At 40.8% G+C, this 18,827-nt stretch overlaps 2 protein-coding genes across 2 annotated transcripts in view; one reads left to right on the top strand and one right to left on the bottom strand.

Moving 5' to 3' along the window:
- The window catches only part of LOC310808416 (uncharacterized protein), a 211,979-nt gene that overhangs the window by 75,576 nt on the left and 117,576 nt on the right, over nucleotides 1-18,827 (bottom strand). The gene's annotated exons all lie outside the window — the stretch shown is intronic.
- Nucleotides 638-15,351, top strand: plod1a (procollagen-lysine, 2-oxoglutarate 5-dioxygenase 1a). The gene is given in 20 exon segments (XM_083675358.1): nucleotides 638-766; nucleotides 1,788-1,879; nucleotides 2,045-2,178; nucleotides 2,714-2,877; nucleotides 3,475-3,587; nucleotides 3,723-3,786; nucleotides 4,997-5,094; nucleotides 5,251-5,352; nucleotides 6,720-6,851; nucleotides 7,715-7,836; nucleotides 8,164-8,268; nucleotides 8,483-8,608; nucleotides 8,908-9,049; nucleotides 9,351-9,464; nucleotides 9,866-9,931; nucleotides 10,222-10,326; nucleotides 11,436-11,582; nucleotides 12,687-12,688; nucleotides 12,690-12,810; nucleotides 14,438-15,351. Coding segments are annotated over 20 exon segments (2,190 nt in total). The 5' UTR covers nucleotides 638-681; the 3' UTR covers nucleotides 14,594-15,351.

The raw sequence follows: 18,827 nt of genomic DNA, 5'->3' as shown, positions 1-18,827 counted from the left end.
TGCAGCATGTCGGATCGGATGACAACAGGCGTCGGAAAGTGTCGTACAAATCTAGCACCAACTGTTGGCTACAAAGTTGGAAGTTATGAAACAAACGTTTGGAGTTACAGTGTCCCCCCCTATTTAAAATCACGTTTCAGTTACGTGGAAATTGTTTCAATCAGAGTTGTGTTTGAATAGGTGAATCGCTTTGGCAAATAAATGGCGTGTTTGAAATATTGTATTCGTTTTATCACGCATTAACCATTTCCGGATTTTAATAGTATTATATATGCAATTCATATACAATATGAATTGCAAATATTTCATTCATATTACATTTAAATATGTAATAATTTAGTGACACTATACTGTGAATGTTATATTATTTTTGGGATACGTGAAATATTGACATGCCTAATAAATGACCACTGACTGGACATGTGAGTGGTTAGGGTGGGTTGCCTAGGGCGGGCGGGGAGGAAGGAAGGAAGGGAGGGAGGGAGGGAGGGAGGGAGGGATAGGGATAGGGATAGGGACTGTGGCTGTCACTGAAGGGGAGGGGGATAATTTAAGAAGAACCAACTAGTGCTAACTTTACTGTCTAACAAGGAATCCGTTATAAACCAACCAGCCTTCTAAACAGTCTAGGCCTACATAACCGATCACTACTGAAGATCGCAGTGAAGATTTAAATCGAAAATGAGAGCTTTTGCCTTGTCTCTTTTCGCTGGCATTTCGTTTCTTGCATTTTTACCACTGATATGTTCCACAGAGCTGGAAGAAGGTAGGATCTGCTGGCACGCCAGCTTGCCCGACTCAGATATTGCCGAGCAGTTAGAAGTCTTTGCAAATTCCTCCAGCTTTCATGCATGTCGTTTTTGTAACGCTTATGACCACGTAAATTGCATGTATTCATAGTTAGTTGACCACATTCACACTCAAATCAAAGCTCTGCTTTTGGGACAGCAGTCGGGTAGGCTATTCTCGAGGCTTCCATGCCGATGACGTGGACGGGATGGTGTTCTGAGTTAGCGGTAGTTTGGTTATGTCTTGATAATAAAACAATTCCAAATAATAAAGACAATAATAAACAATGCTTTTAATGCTGAACTGGGTGTTTCAATGCACGACCGTGATTAGAGCGAAACACGCACGGGGAAGGGAAGTGATAGAGCTATTGTACTGTTGTTCTTTTTTATGGACGTATGGCACTCCATATATCAATGGTGGTAATCTCCTTGTAAATATGAAATATGACTGCTTGCAAAAGCAAACATTGCATCTGCAATTATGCTGGTCAATGTGCATTGCGTCTTTTTTTCTGACAGAGATGTAAAGGTATATATTTATGTTAATTTATAGCCTACTACATTGTTACTATAGCCACGAAGAAACACACACACACATAGACACACACATCTTTATCATTTTCGAAAAAACTCTTATGAAATCCAAACGGATCGCACAGGCATTATATTCAACTTGCAGGAAAGGAAGGGGAAAACTTCCTTGGGCAAGTAGACACATGTCCTCACATTACACACAGACCCTCGACATACAGGAATGTATTCAGTTGTAGAAAATACATTAAATCTTGATTTACTGTTATGATCATAACCAATGATTCAGCATAATGTTGGATTCCTGTCAATGAATGAGATGATGCTCACTGGAACATGTGCATTCAGATATTTAACTGTGCCATTTGGGGGTTCAGACTGCATACATGTGTTTACTCTTATGTGTGAATGCACCATTCAATCCTCATATCACTAAACTCTATTAATATAAGTTATGTTTTTCAGGCAACCTTGTAGTTGTGACTGTTGCGACCAAAGAGACTGATGGCTTCAGACGTTTCATGAGGTCTGCCCGACATTTTAACTACACTGTCAAGGTATGGAAAACACTGCCAAGATAATACTGAGAACCCCCCCCCTCGTTTGGAAGTTTGGAACAGACATACTCTTTGTTCATGGGGCACCTTTCTGATCTTCGGAAATTAAGAAGTTGGTGTATTGTGGGAATTGTGGTTTGACAGTTGTTTTCTTTTGGTTTGAAGGTGCTTGGTAGGGGGGAGAAATGGAGAGGTGGAGACTACATGTCTGCACCAGGAGGAGGTCAGAAAGTGCGTGTCCTCAAAACGGCTCTGCAGGAAATGACAGAGGAAGACAAGATCATCCTCTTTATCGACAGGTAGATGATTCTTCATAAACTGTCTACCTTGTGAGCACGTACCTGTTACCTGTCATCTCAGGCTGGCTTCCTGGACACAGATTAAGCCTAGTCCTAGACTAAAAAGCATCCTCAATGGAGGTTGTCGTGATTTAGTCAAGGACTACGCTTAATCTTTGTCCGGGAAACCACCCCTACATGCTCAACTCCAGTCCTTGGGACCCACAGCGTTGCACATTTGGGTTCAAGCCCAGCTCAAACACAAGTGATATGTAGAAGCAGGTGGGTTACTACTGGGCTAGAACAAAAATGTGCATCCTTTTAAGCCCCCAGAATATTTGAGAAATACTGATTTAGACATTTTGTTCACTGTCTTCGGAATTCAAGCTTTCTTTGAGGAGAGTCATAGTCAAATGCCAACGTATTTACTTCAGTCTGTACACAAAGAATGCCAGTATTTAGAAAGATACAACCCTCCATTCCTCTTTAATGTGTGACTGGTTTCACACTGCAGCTCAAGTCTCAATAAAGTTCTGTTTTCTCATGGTCTGAACAGCTACGATGTAATCTTCGCCTCTGGTCCCAAAGAGCTGCTGAAAAAGTTCCAACAGGCAAAACATAAAGTGGTCTTCTCTGCAGAGACCCTCATCTGGCCGGACAGACACTTAGAGGACAAGCACCCCCACTTCAGAGACGGCAAGAGGTTCTTGGGGTCAGGGGGTATGTACTGTCAATACGCCATTCACAGTCATCTAGCAATAGCAGGCGGACGTTTTGTTAGAGGTAACATCCACCAAAAATGTGTGTGTTCCAATAGTAGGTGTTAGTGCTGCTATAACCCCAGTGTGAACGTATTGTCCAAAAGTGGAAAACTCAGGCTTAGCACAAAAAATATAGGCCTCTTTGTCCATTTATTCATTATACAAACAGGATCCAGCACAAAACCACAACATTTGGGTGTTTTGCCTTTGTCCAGTGGGTGTCAAAGTAGGCATGTATTTTTACCTCTCCATGTAATGTAAATTGTTGCCATGTCATTTAAACACTAGTACTCTCTCTTTGAGTCTTTTATTTTTTTTATTTTTTTTTGGAAATAGCTAACATCATTTACAACAGAAACTGGGCATGATTTACCCTGGCATCTTCAGACTGAGTTTCTGTTTTACGGTACAATATGTTGCTGTTAGTCAGGAAACCAAGTGGTCCAGAGGATCAAACATGCTCATGAATTGGTCACTTGGAGGTCGACCTTAGCTTAGTTCCTTCCTGCACTACTTCTCAGATTGTTGCTGTGCCACGATCTATTTCTGTCCCCAGGTTTCATTGGCTATGTTCCCAACCTCAAAGAGATGGTTGCTGATTGGTCAGGAGAAGACAATGAGAGTGATCAACTCTTCTTCACCAAGATTTATATCAACCCAGAGAAAAGGGTAGGAATCTTACATCATACTGTTCTTTTTATGGTTCTCCATTTTGTAATGTGACACATATTTTACACGTACATGTACTTATTTATTGTTTTTACACATGCTGTTATTCATAGTTTGTTGTATTTCTTCTTCTAGAAATCCATAAATATAACACTGGACAACAAATGCAGATTGTTTCAGAATCTTCATGGGGCTCTTGGTAAGTTTCTTTTTCCAGTTTCAACTAACTTTTGTACTTATATTTTGTATTTTACAATAATCCAAAATATCAGTATCTCGTGAAATAAAATGAATTTTGAATACTCATAAATAATGATCTTATAAGTTGCCTTGCCCACACCCAAGGTCCCTATTCCACTGAAAACCTGCTGACATCAGCTTTTCACATCTCTACCCCCTTCTGACTGGAAAGTCAAAGCTGCTGTTTCAGTGGACTGTACAGAGGTGCCTTTAGAAGTAAAGAGGGAAATGAGACCTCCCTCTGCTTTCACTTCCTGCTTTGCTTTAGTACTAGGGATTAGGTGATTGCTTTGATGAAGACGTTGTGCTGATTTTCATCTACCCCTGGAGCAGTTGCAGTTTGGACTGTAGCCAGATTGCCATGAGCTATCTCTCTCATCCCTCACTCACTGTCTCCTGTCTGTTCCTCTCTCTCCCTCTTCTCCTCTCTCTCCCTCTGTTCCTCCTACCCTCTCTCTTTCCCTATCTCTCTCTCTCTCTCTGCCGGCTGCTTTAGGAATTTATGAGTTTGCTGTGAGAGACCAATGTGCCTGAGCACACGTAGTCCAGCAATGGGGAGAGAGAGAGAGGAGGGAGGAGGGGGAGGAGGGTGAGAGGGGGAGCGAGGGAGGAGGCAGACTTTTCCATGCTTTTTCCAGATGCTGGTAGAGCACAGCGCTTGGTATATAATGTGTAAACTAAAGACAGCTGCGTTAAACAGGGGTGTGTTTGAGTCAGTGCTACATCACCCACCAACTCCACAACAACACATTTCCTATTTGTAACTATGGACATACAGGGATAATTCACCCAGAATGGAAGTGAAGCTAGATGTTTTTTCTGGATCTCAAAAGTCGACAAATGATGAATAAATCAATTTCCCATGCAATCTGTTGTTTAGATCTTGTGTAGCTCCTTAGTGAATGCAATGAATGGGTAAATCCTTTAAAGTGGTAAAAATAATAAGCAGTAAGAAATGGACTCTTGTTGACATTAGACTAGACCACTGGAGGTCTGTCCATTTAGTTTTGTGATCTATCACTTTTATATCTTCGGTTTCGACAGCTTTTGTAGGGCTATATTTACATACATGTCCTACAAGTTTATAGTGTGTGTGTGTGTGTGTGTGTGTGTGTGTGTGTGTGTGTGTGTGTGTGTGTGTGTGTGTGTGTGTGTGTGTGTGTGTCCAGATGAGGTGGTGCTGAAGTTTGAGGATGGGCGAGTGCGTGCCAGAAACGTGCTGTATGACACACTGCCTGTGGTCGTCCATGGCAACGGGCCTACCAAGGTAATAATCCAACCTTTGAATGTTTGATATTGAACAATTAACAAACAGATTGACATTGCCAAAAAAAAATTTTTTTAAGTCTTTGGGAAAAAAAGGAGAAACAACAGTTACATTAATAATAAGGAAAAGTCTGTCTGTCTGTCTTTTGTTTTGTAGCTCCAGATAAATTATCTAGGCAACTACATCCCCAAAGTGTGGACATTTGAGACAGGTTGTACTGTGTGTCACGAGGACCTGCGGCCACTCTCAGGGCTCAAGGTGGGTGGTGTGTTCATGCTATTATTCATGTGCTACTTACATGTCATGTATAGTCAGATATTATACGTTAAAGCCACAGTCCATAATTCAAGAAGACGTTTTTGGATGTACATTTTTATAATATACAGTGCCCTACGTAAGTAATGGGACAGTGAAGCATTTGTTCTATACTCCAAAAGTTTGGATTTCAAAATAAACAGTGACTATGAGGTTAAAGTAGAGATTCTCAGATTTTATTTGATGGTATTTATGTACAAATTGGTTTCACCTTTTAGAAATTACAACACTTTTTATACATAGTCCCCCTATTTCAGGGCACCAAAAGTAATGGGACAGATTCATATAATGTCCAAATGAAGCACTCATGTTTAGTATTTGGTCAGCAATCCTTTGCATGCAATAACTGCCTCTCTGGGACAGTTGTTTTGGGGGTTTTCTTAATTATGCTGAGCATTCTTCAGTCATCTACTGTAGAAGTCTTCCTTGGCCTACCAGCCCGTTTGCGATTGCTGGGCTCGCCAGTGCTTTTTTTTCTTTTTAATGATGTTTCAAACTGTTGATTTTGGCAAGGCTAAGGTTCTGACTTCCAGCCTAATAATGGATAATTTTGACAGACACCAACAGAAGACTCCAAGTGTAAAGCCTAGAATCAATACTAAATTTTGACAACTCTTTTATGCCTGCACAAATTATGTGATTGAACACACCTGACTTACCAGAAACACCTGTCAAGCAATTGTCCCATTACTTTTGGTGCCCCGAAATAGGGGGACTATGTATAAAAACTGTTGTCATTTCTAAATGGTACACTAAAATGGTACCAATATATACAGAAATTCCCTCAAATTAATCCCTACTTTAACCTCATAATAATTGTTTGATTATTTTTATTATCATTTAGCAATTGGTAGATTGATCTTTCATGTTTAAGTCATGTTTAACAAGTTCACAGTGAGGCATGTGTATTCAGAGGGAATACGCATCGTTCCATCGTCAAAATGTGGCTTTATTTTCTGTCCCACTTTTCTGTCCCACCCATATTGTGCAACTAGATAGTCATTCCCTCCTTTATGTTCCTAGCTGTGCATTCAGCAAACAATCACAGCAAGTGTCACTTTTGTCAAGGACAGCACACTCCTTCTATAATAAGAATCATGTTCCAAGTTGTTTGCTTCTTATAAACGATATAAGAAAGAGCATGTCTGTGATAAGAAGGAGCATGTCCGTGATAAGAAAGAGCATGTCTGTGATAAGAAGGAGCATGTCTGTGATAAGAAGGAGCATGTCCGTGACTACTTCAAGGGGTTGATTCTTGTGTGATGTGCTGCACATGACATGAAGTGACAGGTTTTGACGTCTCTCTGCAGGAGAGTGAGTACCCTCTGGTGGTCATTGGGATCTTCATCCAGCAGCCCACCCCATTCGTCACAGTGTTCTTTGAGCGACTATTCAAACTCAAATACCCAAAGAACCGCCTCAAACTCTTCATCTCCAACCAGGTGAGAGAGACAGAGATCCTGTTGGAAATGTTACTTGATCATTCATCTACAAAATCAAAGTCTTTCAGACCCCTTCAGTGTCCATTTTGTCTCTATCTTTTCCATTTATTTTGGGATCGAGTCAAAGAGTTAATCTATGCAGGAACATCTTGGGAGTGCATCATCACTTTAAGGTTTGACTGGTCTTTTATGAATGGATTACAGCGACAGTTGCACCTAACCTCAACCTCCTGTATATTTCTCCCTTCACATCTCTGCTAATCCACATGTGCTAACCTCTGTGTGTAGTAACAATAGAAGGAAAGGAAAGGAATGCTAGTCCCTAATAGTTTAACCCAATGGACCAGACCAGATAGGAGCATACAATGGCTCACATTATGTAGGTGAGTACAGTATAGGACAAACAGACACAGATCAAAGTGAACTACTACTCAATTCTTAGTCAAATCAAAGTTGATATAGCACATGTCATACATAGATGCATTCTGGCAGAGATGGTGAGTATAGGCAAGACGGTTCACTCAGCAGCCTTTTTATCACACTGCTATCACGTTGTACTGAAACGTCTTCCTTGGGTGAACGTGAAGAATTGCACAGACCAATACAGGACAAGCGTGACAAGGGGTGCCATTGGCTAGACATGTGGTAAATAAGCTAAACAACAGAACAAGTAAAACTAAGGCTTTTCTGCACAATGAGGTAATTTCTGGACATTATTTCGGACTATTTAGGGGACAACTTTTGACTCAAGAGCACCCCCCCAGTGGCAACATCCTCCATAATGTAACTTTAATGTAAGATGCTTTTAAAAGAGCATCCACTAAATGACTAAAGTCTGAAATGTAAATCATTTCCTCTCAAAGGAGGCGCACCACGAGAAACAGGTCAGCTCTTTCCTGGAGGCCCATGCAACACAGTACCAGGACGTCAAGGTCATCGGACCTGAGGAGAACATGGACAGTGTGACCTCACACAACCTTGGCTTGTGAGTTTATAATAATAATAATTATGCATTTATTTTGTATAGCACTTTTCTCAGTACTCAAAGACACTACATTCCATGGAGAGAACAAGCATCGGTAGATAATACATAAAACAAAAGCACAGTTAACACAAAACTGACCTCAGATCAGGAGCAACTTCATACTTCCTCTTATACCTGTGCTGTCTATCGAACACTAGCTTCTGTCTCACCCCGAGCAACGTAGAATAACATATCATACCAACTTGTAAAGTATTACTGGTATGTTGATTATGCATGTTAAGAGGATGGGAGTGGTTTTATTTACGTTCCTCTGGTCTTTCCTTCCAGTGAGTTATGCCGGCAGGATAAGGACTGCCAGTATTTCTTCAGCGTGGATGTCAAAGTGGTTCTGAAAAATGAGGACACCCTCAAAATTCTTATTGAGCAAAATGAGTAAGTACAGTCAAAACAAGCCCAGCAATTCTGCCAACCCAAAGGCCAAGTCTTCTGACACCTACTATTTATGCTCTCATTGGATAAACTACAAATATACATGCAAGCATCATGGCTTTTCCTTTTTAGAGGGTGAAAACATAACACCTTAAGAGTTTGAGTCTGAAATTCCAATTGAGTCCCGTGTGAAACTCTTTCCTGTCCCCCCCGCCAGACCTGTCATAGCTCCCATGATCACTCGAGCCGGCCGACTCTGGAGCAACTTCTGGGGCGCGCTCAGTGCGGACGGCTACTACGCCAGGTCTGAGGACTACGTGGACATCGTGCAAGGACGTAGAGTGTAAGTCTGTGACAACGTTTTCACCCATAACTTACTATCAATAAGCCAACTTTGTAACTGAGGCACAGTATTCCTATAATGTAATACCCGTATTTACAATTTGTCATACAAAGTAAATCGATTGAAGCTCCAATGGTGGATACTCTCTCTCTCTCTCTCTCTCTCTCTCTCTCTCTCTCTGTGCTTCATCTCATCATAGAGATCCTACATCCTACTACACTTGTATGATTTTGTTTCAGAAAGTGCTTTGAGCACAATGTATAGAGAATGTTTTATAAATAAAGTTATTCTCATTTCAGGGGTGTGTGGAATGTGCCATACCTGTCCAGGGTGTACCTGGTGAAGGCTAGTCTTCTTCATGATGAACTCTCAGCTAAGGACCTCTTCAACCACAACGTCCTGGACCCTGACATGGCCTTCTGTCACAATGTCCGCAATAAGGTCTGTGGTGTCGGGCCATGATTGATGGATGGCTAGGTGGATCAATTGATTAGCGGATTTATAGATTTTTTTTAAGTTAAAGACATGAAAATACAGTGGGAGCTGTCAGCGTCTTTCCCTCAATCAGGGGGAAAGCAGGATCAACAGATACAGGATATAGGAAGATATAGGAAGAGTTTGCCCAAATTACAAAATGACGTGTTTCCATACCCTTTCAGCAGTCACTGAACCAAATTCTCAGTGACTTAGAGTAAATTATCTCAGTCATTTACATTTATCATCCTATCCTTCTATTTTATAGGGAGTCTTCATGTATGTCACAAACATGCACACCTTTGGACGGATCCTGTCCACAGACAACTACCAGATGAACCATCTCCACAATGACCTCTGGCAGATATTCGAAAACCCTGCAGTGAGTTGTGTAAAGTCACTCATGAGATTGAAATCCAACTGTATTCGGACATGGACAGGAATCCAACTGTATTCAGACACACTAGGAATATGTGTAGCCCACCCTTTTTTGATAGTTGGCTTGAAGCGTAATTGGCACAGCGTTGTTATGGGGTGATTGCTTATGATTAAATAAAGCGTGATAACTAGGCCCGGACTTTGTCCTGGTCAGGTCACATGGTCAGGAAAAACACAGGGCCTTTACTATATACTGTATACTATTGTGTAGGGCTATGGTAGGTTAACAATGACATTGCCCTTCACATTTCCCTTGATATGCATGTAGACAAAGCAAGAGAGTGTTAAGATCGTTTCATTCTATTGATGTTGCTGTGATGCATGTCTGTTCTTCATTCTCCTCAGGACTGGGAAGAGCGATACATCCATCAGAATTACACCCGGATAATGAAAGACAAGCTTATCGAAACTGTGAGCACCCCATATGTTCACTACAGCATAACATAGACGGTTACTCAAGATACCTAACATTAGAATGAAAGATAACATTAGAATGCAAATAAAGCTCATTTTATTTCTAAGGTGCTCAATAGACACCACTAAATGTACAAAGAGAAAATGAATGGAATGTACAAACTGTGCTTTCAGTTTTAAGGACACAGGGTTTATTGACGAAGTTGGACATTCTTCACATATCTTTTAGTCTTTGAAAATGCAAGGTCATTCATGTGTTTCCCATCATGGTGGATTCCCCCTCCTAGCCATGTCCTGATGTCTACTGGTTCCCACTCTTCACTGATATTGGATGCGATCACCTTGTTGAGGAAATGGAACACTTTGGACAGTGGTCAGGTGGTGGTAATAAGGTATGTTTTCTTCGCATGTTCCTAGCCTGTTTATCAGATCAATTTGTGCTTTGGATAACACCTCTAACAATCGTTGTCATGTTATACACACCGACATGACATAACACACTGTACATGGTTGCTACTGTAGTTGGCCATACAGATCTGGCTACTACAGTGCCCTCCAGAAGTATTGGAAAGAGGAAGCATTTTGTCTTCTTTTAGCTCTATACGACAACAATTTGGATTTGAAATCAAAAAAATCATATTCTCAGCTTTAAATCAATGTTGTTGTTCAGATTGGGTTAATCATTTAGAAACAATTTTTAGACATACTCCCCCTATTTCAGGGCTCGAAAATATTGGTAAAAAATCATATAATGTCCAAATAAAGTACTAATGTTTAGTATTTGGTCAACAATCCTTAATAACTTCTGGCTTTTTGCCTAAAATCATCATCATAAATGCATGTTCACTTTGATTTAAATCTGAAGATTGACTGGGCCAGTCAAGAACATTCTGCTTTTTGGCCTTGGAAAACTCCCTGGTTGCTATGGCAGTATGTTTGGGGTCGTTGTCTTACTGTATGATGAAGCACCATCCATTTGGAGGCATTTGCTTGTACTCGAGCAGACAAGATGTTTCTGTACATTCTGCTGCGCTGTCAGCAGTAATATGATAAATTAAGACAAGCTAGTAAGTTCTAAAGGCAGCTATACATTCTGTCCATTCTGTTGCTGGTGTCAGCAATAATATCATCAATTAGGACAAGTTAGCAAGTTCTTATGGCAGCTATACATGCCCATACATGTTTCACAGAAAAGGTGGTATGCTGTAAATCTTGGGCAGATCCTTTTTTCTCCAAACTTCCCTGTTGCAATCACTTTGGTACATGATCATATTAGTCTTATCTGTCCACAAGACCATTTTCCAGACATAGTATATATGTATATACAAAGGATTGTCATTTCTAAATGGTGAAAAACAATCTGAAAAAATAAAACATTGAAAATACTTCCTCTTTCCAATATTTATGGAGGGTACTGTATACTTCATTGACATACTACCTATTTTACCTACTACCTACTATTGAGAAGTTCATCATGGTGCTGTTTTCAATTATTTCTTAGGACCAAAGGATTCAGGGTGGCTATGAGAACGTCCCTACCATTGATATCCACATGAACCAAGTTGGTTATGAGAAAGAGTGGCAGAAACTCCTACTGGATTACATAGCACCAATCACTGAGAAGATGTATCCAGGATATCATACCAAGGTAAGGTCTGCTTTACGAAATATTTTGCATGCGAAATTAAATATTTTGCATTGACAGACGCATGACAGAAAGATTATTAGGGTCTAAATGAGTCAACCCTGCACTGTAGAGAAACCAAGGAGAACATTTACTGCAAAAACAGTTCAGCTCAGCTCAACAGTTCAACATTTTCAGCTGATAAAATGTTGTATTGTGTGTTATTGTGTTAGCTGTATAGATATGAACAGCAACATCTTTTTCTACAGTATGTACAGTATGACCATCTGTTCTTGTTAGTATGGTAGTTTTGCATTAATAATGAACCATTTTCAGATATTTTTGGATATCAAATGTGGTATGAGAGAATCTATCTTCCTGGAGAGCAAATGTATTCAAGATATTTTTCATATGATTTTCCAATGATAAAGATCCATATGATTTGTTGTCACTCACGCACGCACACACACACACACACACACACACACACACACTTGATGATACAAATCTGTTTACAATAGCCTATAATGTCCGTACAGTACATATAGAAAACATATGATAGATGAGACTACTTATGTCTTGCTTCCTTAAAGGAAATGGCCAGGGAGATCTAGTCTCCCATGTTTTCCCACTGACATGCGTCTCTTCTCTCATCAGTGTACCTCTTACCTCAACTTTGTGGTGAGGTACAAACCTGACGAGCAGCCCCTGCTCACCCCTCACCACGACGCTTCCACTTTCACCATTAATGTAGCTCTGAACAGAAAAGAAATTGACTATCAGGTAAATGAGTACTGTGCCCTACACGGTACACAGTCAAACTGGCAGGTAACACAGACAAACACCTTTCAAAATGGCCACCTAGAGACAAAATGCAGGTGTGTTGTCCCCTCTCCCATCTCTTCTGCTTCATTTTCTCTGGGAGTGAATGTTGGATCAGGGAGCTCGCTCTTTCTCGTTTTTTTTTGTTTGGTTGTTTTTTTTGCTAGGAGGTCAAAGGGCGCGGGCGCAAACACACACACACACACACACCCTCTCTTGACAGCAGCGGCTCCTCCTGTGAATGCCTGCATGACTCTTTGCACCACCCTGGTGTCTGTGTGTTTGTCTGTCTGTCTCTCTTTGCAGGCTGTTTGAATTGGCCTTTGTAGTTAGGTATAAACCAGACGAGCAGCCCTTTCTAAGGCCCCACCATGACGCATCCACATTCACTGTAAACGTTGCACTCAATCAAATGGGGCTTGATTACCAGGTGAGTGTGTTTGGCTGATGCTGAGATACTGATGGTTTTACTTCGTTCAACCAGGTTTGAATTAAAACGTGAGGTGCACTTGTTTTAGCACCAATGGAATAAACTCAAAGTGTAAACTCAGACTCCACCCACACGGTGTAAATATGAATTGTCTAACAGATCAGTGGGATGTTGGGTTCAGCTTTTAGCACCTCAGTAATTGGAACCCTCCATCCCTCTGATCTGTTAGATAAGTCTGTAACACAATATTGGCCCTCAGATTTCATAACTAAGGCCTGGGTATATTCTTGACTTGTTTTTTCTCCAGTAGTTCCATTTTCCAGCAACAAAAAGGCCACTATAACCTATTCACTTACATGTGTAGACAAACAAGTTGCGCACTGATGTCTATGAGAAATTAATTAGTAAGAATAGCATATTAGGAAGGAAACAATATTGGCTTTATTGCAATGGCCCATTGGTCAAGGCATGGTATGCAAATCAAAAGGAGATGTCATGTATGTCTTCTGAAATGTCTTCAGCATATAGACCATTTCTTTCTTGTTATAGATAGTGAATGTTTTCATCCCATTCCAACCTTTCTTTATTAGAGTCATTTCAGTGTCTCTCATCTTTTCTTCTTTGCACGTGAAAAAATTATTCTGCATTTTTTTTCTTCATATGTGTCGTATTCCATCAGTGTTATTATCCTGCATTTTTCATACTCAGACAAAACTAAAGCCGGTGTCACCCGACCTGGTTGATCATGTGTGGGGGGACATGCAGCGTTCGGCCTGTAGAGGGTGCTACAGGACCCTGGCCAGGGTGCGGGAGCGAGGCTTTGTCCCACACCTGTTGCGAATGAAGCCTCGTTAACGAATGGTTTAAGATGTGTGTGCCTCTGCTTTCAGAGGAGGAGCGAGAGGACTGAAAAGTCGACGAGGGTTTTTGGAGGGCTGGAAAGCCAGAGACTCAGTATTATAATTAAAATCTTAATAAACGGGACCAATCCCTCATCACCACACTGCATCCGCCTCTGTGTCCCTCGTTGGGCGCCACTGTAACGAGATCCTTTCGTACACAGAGGCGGACGCAGTGTGGTGATGAGGGAATGGTCCCGTTATAATTATAATACTGAGTCTCTGGCTTTCCAGCCCTCCAAAAACCCTCGTCGACTTTTCAGTCCTCTTGCTCCTCCTCTGAAAGCAGAGGCACACACATCTTAAACCATTCGTTAACGAGGCTTCATTCGCAACAGGTGTGCGACAAAGCCTCGCTCCCGCACCCTGGCCACGGTCCTGTAGCACCCACTACAGGCCGAACGCTGCATGTCCCCCCACATCATGTGTATTACCTGAGAAGAAAGTTCTGTCTGCACACTGTTACGTTTTTACACCGTTTATTATGACATGTTTACTTGTAAGTTCCTGTGGTGAAAGCCTTCAGTAAATTGATTGCAATTGCTCTATTTAGCCAAGAGAGCTAAATGAAGATCACCTACATTTGCCAAGTATTTCAAGTACTTTTCGGCCCAGAAGAAATATTTCTTACTTACTGAATGTTAAATACTGTATATGTGACTGTGATTCTCCAGGCTGGATGGTTCACCTCCTGTAACGGTGTCTCTGTGTTGGCTCTTCTTCTAAAGGGTGGCGGATGCAGGTTCATTCGGTACAACTGCTCCATCGACGCCCCACGCAAAGGCTGGGCCCTCATGCACCCAGGACGCCTCACCCACTACCACGAGGGCCTCCGGACCACAGGGGGCGTCAGATACATTGCAGTGTCATTCGTAGACCCCTGAGGGCCCGAGGTACTGCAGTGTGCTGTGCCATAGAACTCTATGGTGTTGTCACTTTAATGTGGCCGTTTCTTCTATGGTGCCTTTTTACTGAGCTTGAGCTCATTCAGGAAAACTCCAGAAGCCAAATCTCGATTTGCTGAACGTGCAGAAAGGACGTTCAGTTGTTTTATGGTCTTAGAATATTTTTCTGTATTGAAAACGATTTGAGTTAAAAAATAATTTGAGGATTTTATTGTATTTTACTGGGAAAAAATGTATCTAGAGGTTAGCGTTTTCTGTGTTATACATTGTTTTAACAGTCATACTGAAGCATATTCTATCCCATTGTTTTGTTGAATCCAGACACTCCTTGAATACTCATAAATGCACTATGCAATGTACAGATCCATGATCGAGGAGGTTATCAAAACCGCTATTTATTATGTGTACTAATATATTCCAAAGATCCAGTGTGGCATTTTGAATGTGCAGTAGCGTAAGAACATAATTGGTAGCACATTCTCACTCCCTGTAAATGTTCATGTTGAAAACAGGACATGTATTTTAATGTTAATTATACATTTTACTTTTTATGACAAGTCACAGTTGAGGGCAAGGTTCCATTGAATTGACCCAAGAACAAATGTAAATGCAAGACGTCTCATTCAGTTTTGTTAGAGTTGTTATCGTAGGGATAGTTGTGAAAATGTGTTTTTATCCATTTTGTCAATAAAACACTAAATAAAACTGTGAGCCCTCTATCTAATTAATTGTTTGGCTTGTCTGTAGTATTACATTAAAAGATAACTGCCCCCATCAACTGCCCCCCCCCCCCTTAATACACAGTAAGACAGACAAAGTAATAATCAGACAATTGGTGTATGAAGTGGTCAATTGGATGGGGATGCATCTAAAGGCTTATCATTGGCTTCTATTGATTGCCTGGACCTAACAACATAATGTTGAATTATATGTTTACACAGTAGACATATTATACACACTGAGATCAACTCAAACCCAGATTCTTCTAACATCCCATCAGCGATGTATTGTTTTCTATGCTGCCTCAGCCTCTGTTCATATGCAATTGATGCATTGTGGCCAATCAAGTCATGATAACGTTTGACATGCTCTATTATACAAGCCCTTACTGTAGCTACTGTCAACTGGCCTTCCTCAGAACACAGTAAAGCAGAGAGGAAAACACATTGAAGTTCAGTTTATAATGGAAATTACATGGGGAGTAAGAAAGCAGTGTTTGGTTTGGCTTCAAGTCTATAAACTAATATTGTACAATAACTAGAAAAATAAGTTCCAGAAGAAACTTTGTGGGCTGGCAAAGTCTTATTTTGGAAATGGATGTTTGGAGGTTTAAAGATGGTTTGGGTGATGGATTTAATGTTTAGTTGAACGAAAGTGAGAGTCTTATTATGGCAGGGGATGAAGTTAAAGATGGTTTGGTTGGTTGGTTGGATGGATGGATGAATTGATAGATAAATAGATAGAAAAATAGATGAGGGTATAGATAGAAACATTTGGAGGTTAAAAAGTATGGGTTAGAAGGTTAGTTAGATAGAATTGTGTATGGTTGGGTAGTTCAGTGGAGTGGGTAGAGAGTTGGTTGGTTAACCAGATGAGAGTTTTCGGGGTTACAAAAAGCGTAATAGTTTAAAAGGTTTAATGTGTATCAGAAAGCTTTTATCAGGACTGATGAGATTTACTGCGTAGTTGAAAGAAAGTGAGATAGTATTATTATGGTCGGGGATAAAGTTAAAGATGGGTTGGTTGGTTGGTTGGTTGGTTGGATGGATGAATGGATAAATTAAAGAGAGATAGATGAGAGGTATAGATAGATCAATAGAATTAAGAGGTAAATCAGTATTGGTTATACTGAGTGAAGCAGTAGTGACTGGTGAAAGGAAGAAAAGATGATGGCTAGGTAGTTACATTTTTAAAACGATTAACTGGCTTTGTTAGGACAGGTAAGTCGGATCAGTTGTGTCTCTACCTGAAATAGGGGGACTATGTATTAAAAGGGTTGTAATTTCTAAATGGTGAAACCAATCTGAAAATAAAACCCATTGAATTAATTAATTAAAGCTGAGAATCTCTACTTTGACCCCACTTGGTTTGATTCCAAATACAAACTGTTGTAGTATAGAGCTAAATGAAGACAAAATGCTTCCTCTTTCCAGTACTTATGGAGGGCACTGTATATACAGTAGTTTGCATAGTCAACCATGTGTCTCACTGTAACAGGCAGCAGGCAACCCCAACCTCGGTGCACCACGCTCACTCCCACATGACGATGTGACAGTGTAAGGTAGGACCGAGGAGCAGCAATGAGGCAAGACGAGGAAATGATGGTGAAAGTCAAAATAGGCCACTTTACTGGGGAATATCCACAGTGTGGTACAAAGGAACACTTGAGAAAATAGCAAAGTGTTAGGTTAGGGATCTCCAAAGGATATTAGAGCACAGGGTAAACAAATTCAAGCTTCTGCAAAGATTCAACAGAAGCACACCTGTCTTAAGGAGAGTCTTAAGGAGCCAGAAATATTAAAACACCTGAGTATCATTAGTCACTTGGGCAGTCTCTGCCGCCCTCCTGTGTTCAGATGGAACCATGACACACAAGGGGCAGTTTGTGGCATGGGTCACAACCCTTCTTCACATTGGGGGTTTAAAATCAATCGACCTGTCCAATGAGAGTTAAGCTCACCACTTCTTTGTCCAATCCACATCCAATTAAGACTGGGTGAGTGTGACACTGGGACACAGTCCCAGTGTCAGATGTCCACTCCACAAACTCATGTATGTCGCAGTGATTGTATTAATAGAAAATGTCAAGTTTTAATTAATGATTCATGACTCGGGTCTTGTTTTTTTGGCTGTGTTTGTTACTGGGGCTCAGTGTGTGAGAATGAATGTTCAGAGAGAAACAGAGACGTACAATGTAGAAGTGACATGGGTTTCTTACAGGGGAGGCTGGTGGAGGTACTAATTGGAGGATAGGCTCATTGTAATGTATGGGTTATTTTAATTAATGCAATATCCTTAGGGCTAACATTGGCTGTTGTTCCCATATGGTTAAGTACTATACATGACATTGATTGACAAGTCGAAACAATTCCAAGTAGAGTCCATTTTCTTTTTAATTTACCGGCTTGTTTGGCAGCAGGGGTCTGGTTCTGGGTTGGTGTCGGAGGGAATTGGTTGTCTTTAGTTCCCTTCTTTGATTTCTGGATGACAAATAGGAACTACATTAGACTGATAGCAAACAAAAAGTATAGACAACTTAGAAAAATAAGAGAGTTAATGACATACTGTACAGCCCTTTGCAAGCCCACAAAGAAACCAGGAACTCTTCACTTCAGGCTGCGGGAGGAGAGAGTTTCCTCCGACCTCACCTCTTAGTCCAGTGGCTGAGGAGGACTCCACCATGGTAGCTGAAGGTCTGACCTCACCAAAGTGACTCACCAGCTGGTTCAACAATGCTCTGACCACAACGCTGTCAAAGCTGGGGCTCTGAGAGGTCAGAGCAGCCTGCCACTCATCAGCATTACCAAACCCCTGCAGAAGCTGTAGATGGATTTATATTAATATCAGTTTCCACATGAAGGTTTGTCTAAATAAAGCACAGGCACTGAGGTTCCTCATGGTTGGTCACTGAGATAGAAAACAAATAAAAACAAACTCATCCTTAGGTATTATTAGCTAAAACATTCAATGTTAGGTGGTCCTTTTCCTTTCAATTAACAGTTGGACATAAACAAATACAAGCCTGTTTACTCATAGTCCTGCCTCAGACCTTAGGCCGAGTGGTTTACTAGGACAGGCTGGGATGATGAATCAACTTCCTATCAGAGCTCAGCTGTTCTAAGGGAAGACAATGCCACAGGTATTTGATAAGAACAAAATCATACAGTCAGTAAATGTTGATTGTTGAAGAGACAGCATGTGTCTCTTCAATGTGTAGGGTTAGGTATGATGGGAGATCCCCACTCTCAGCTGAAGGGCTGGGTTTAACAACCACCCCTGTGACACGTTGTGGCATTACCACGGTTACATGTAGAAATACAGATAAACAATCAGACATCTCACATATGTAGTGGTGGAAAGTAGTGAAGAATATGTACTTTATTCTTGGTTTTAAGTACTTTTTTGAAGGATTTGTACTTTACTGTAGTATTTATATTTGTGTCAATTTTTACTTTTTACCCCACTACCTTAAGACACTTAAACTCAAGTGTTG

The sequence above is a fragment of the Argentina silus genome (assembly GCF_951799395.1).
Source record: "Argentina silus genome assembly, chromosome: 8".
Taxonomy (NCBI): Eukaryota; Metazoa; Chordata; class Actinopteri; order Argentiniformes; family Argentinidae; genus Argentina; species Argentina silus.
The sequence above is the reverse complement of the archived record's forward strand: the minus strand, read 5'-3'. Positions and strand labels throughout refer to the sequence as shown.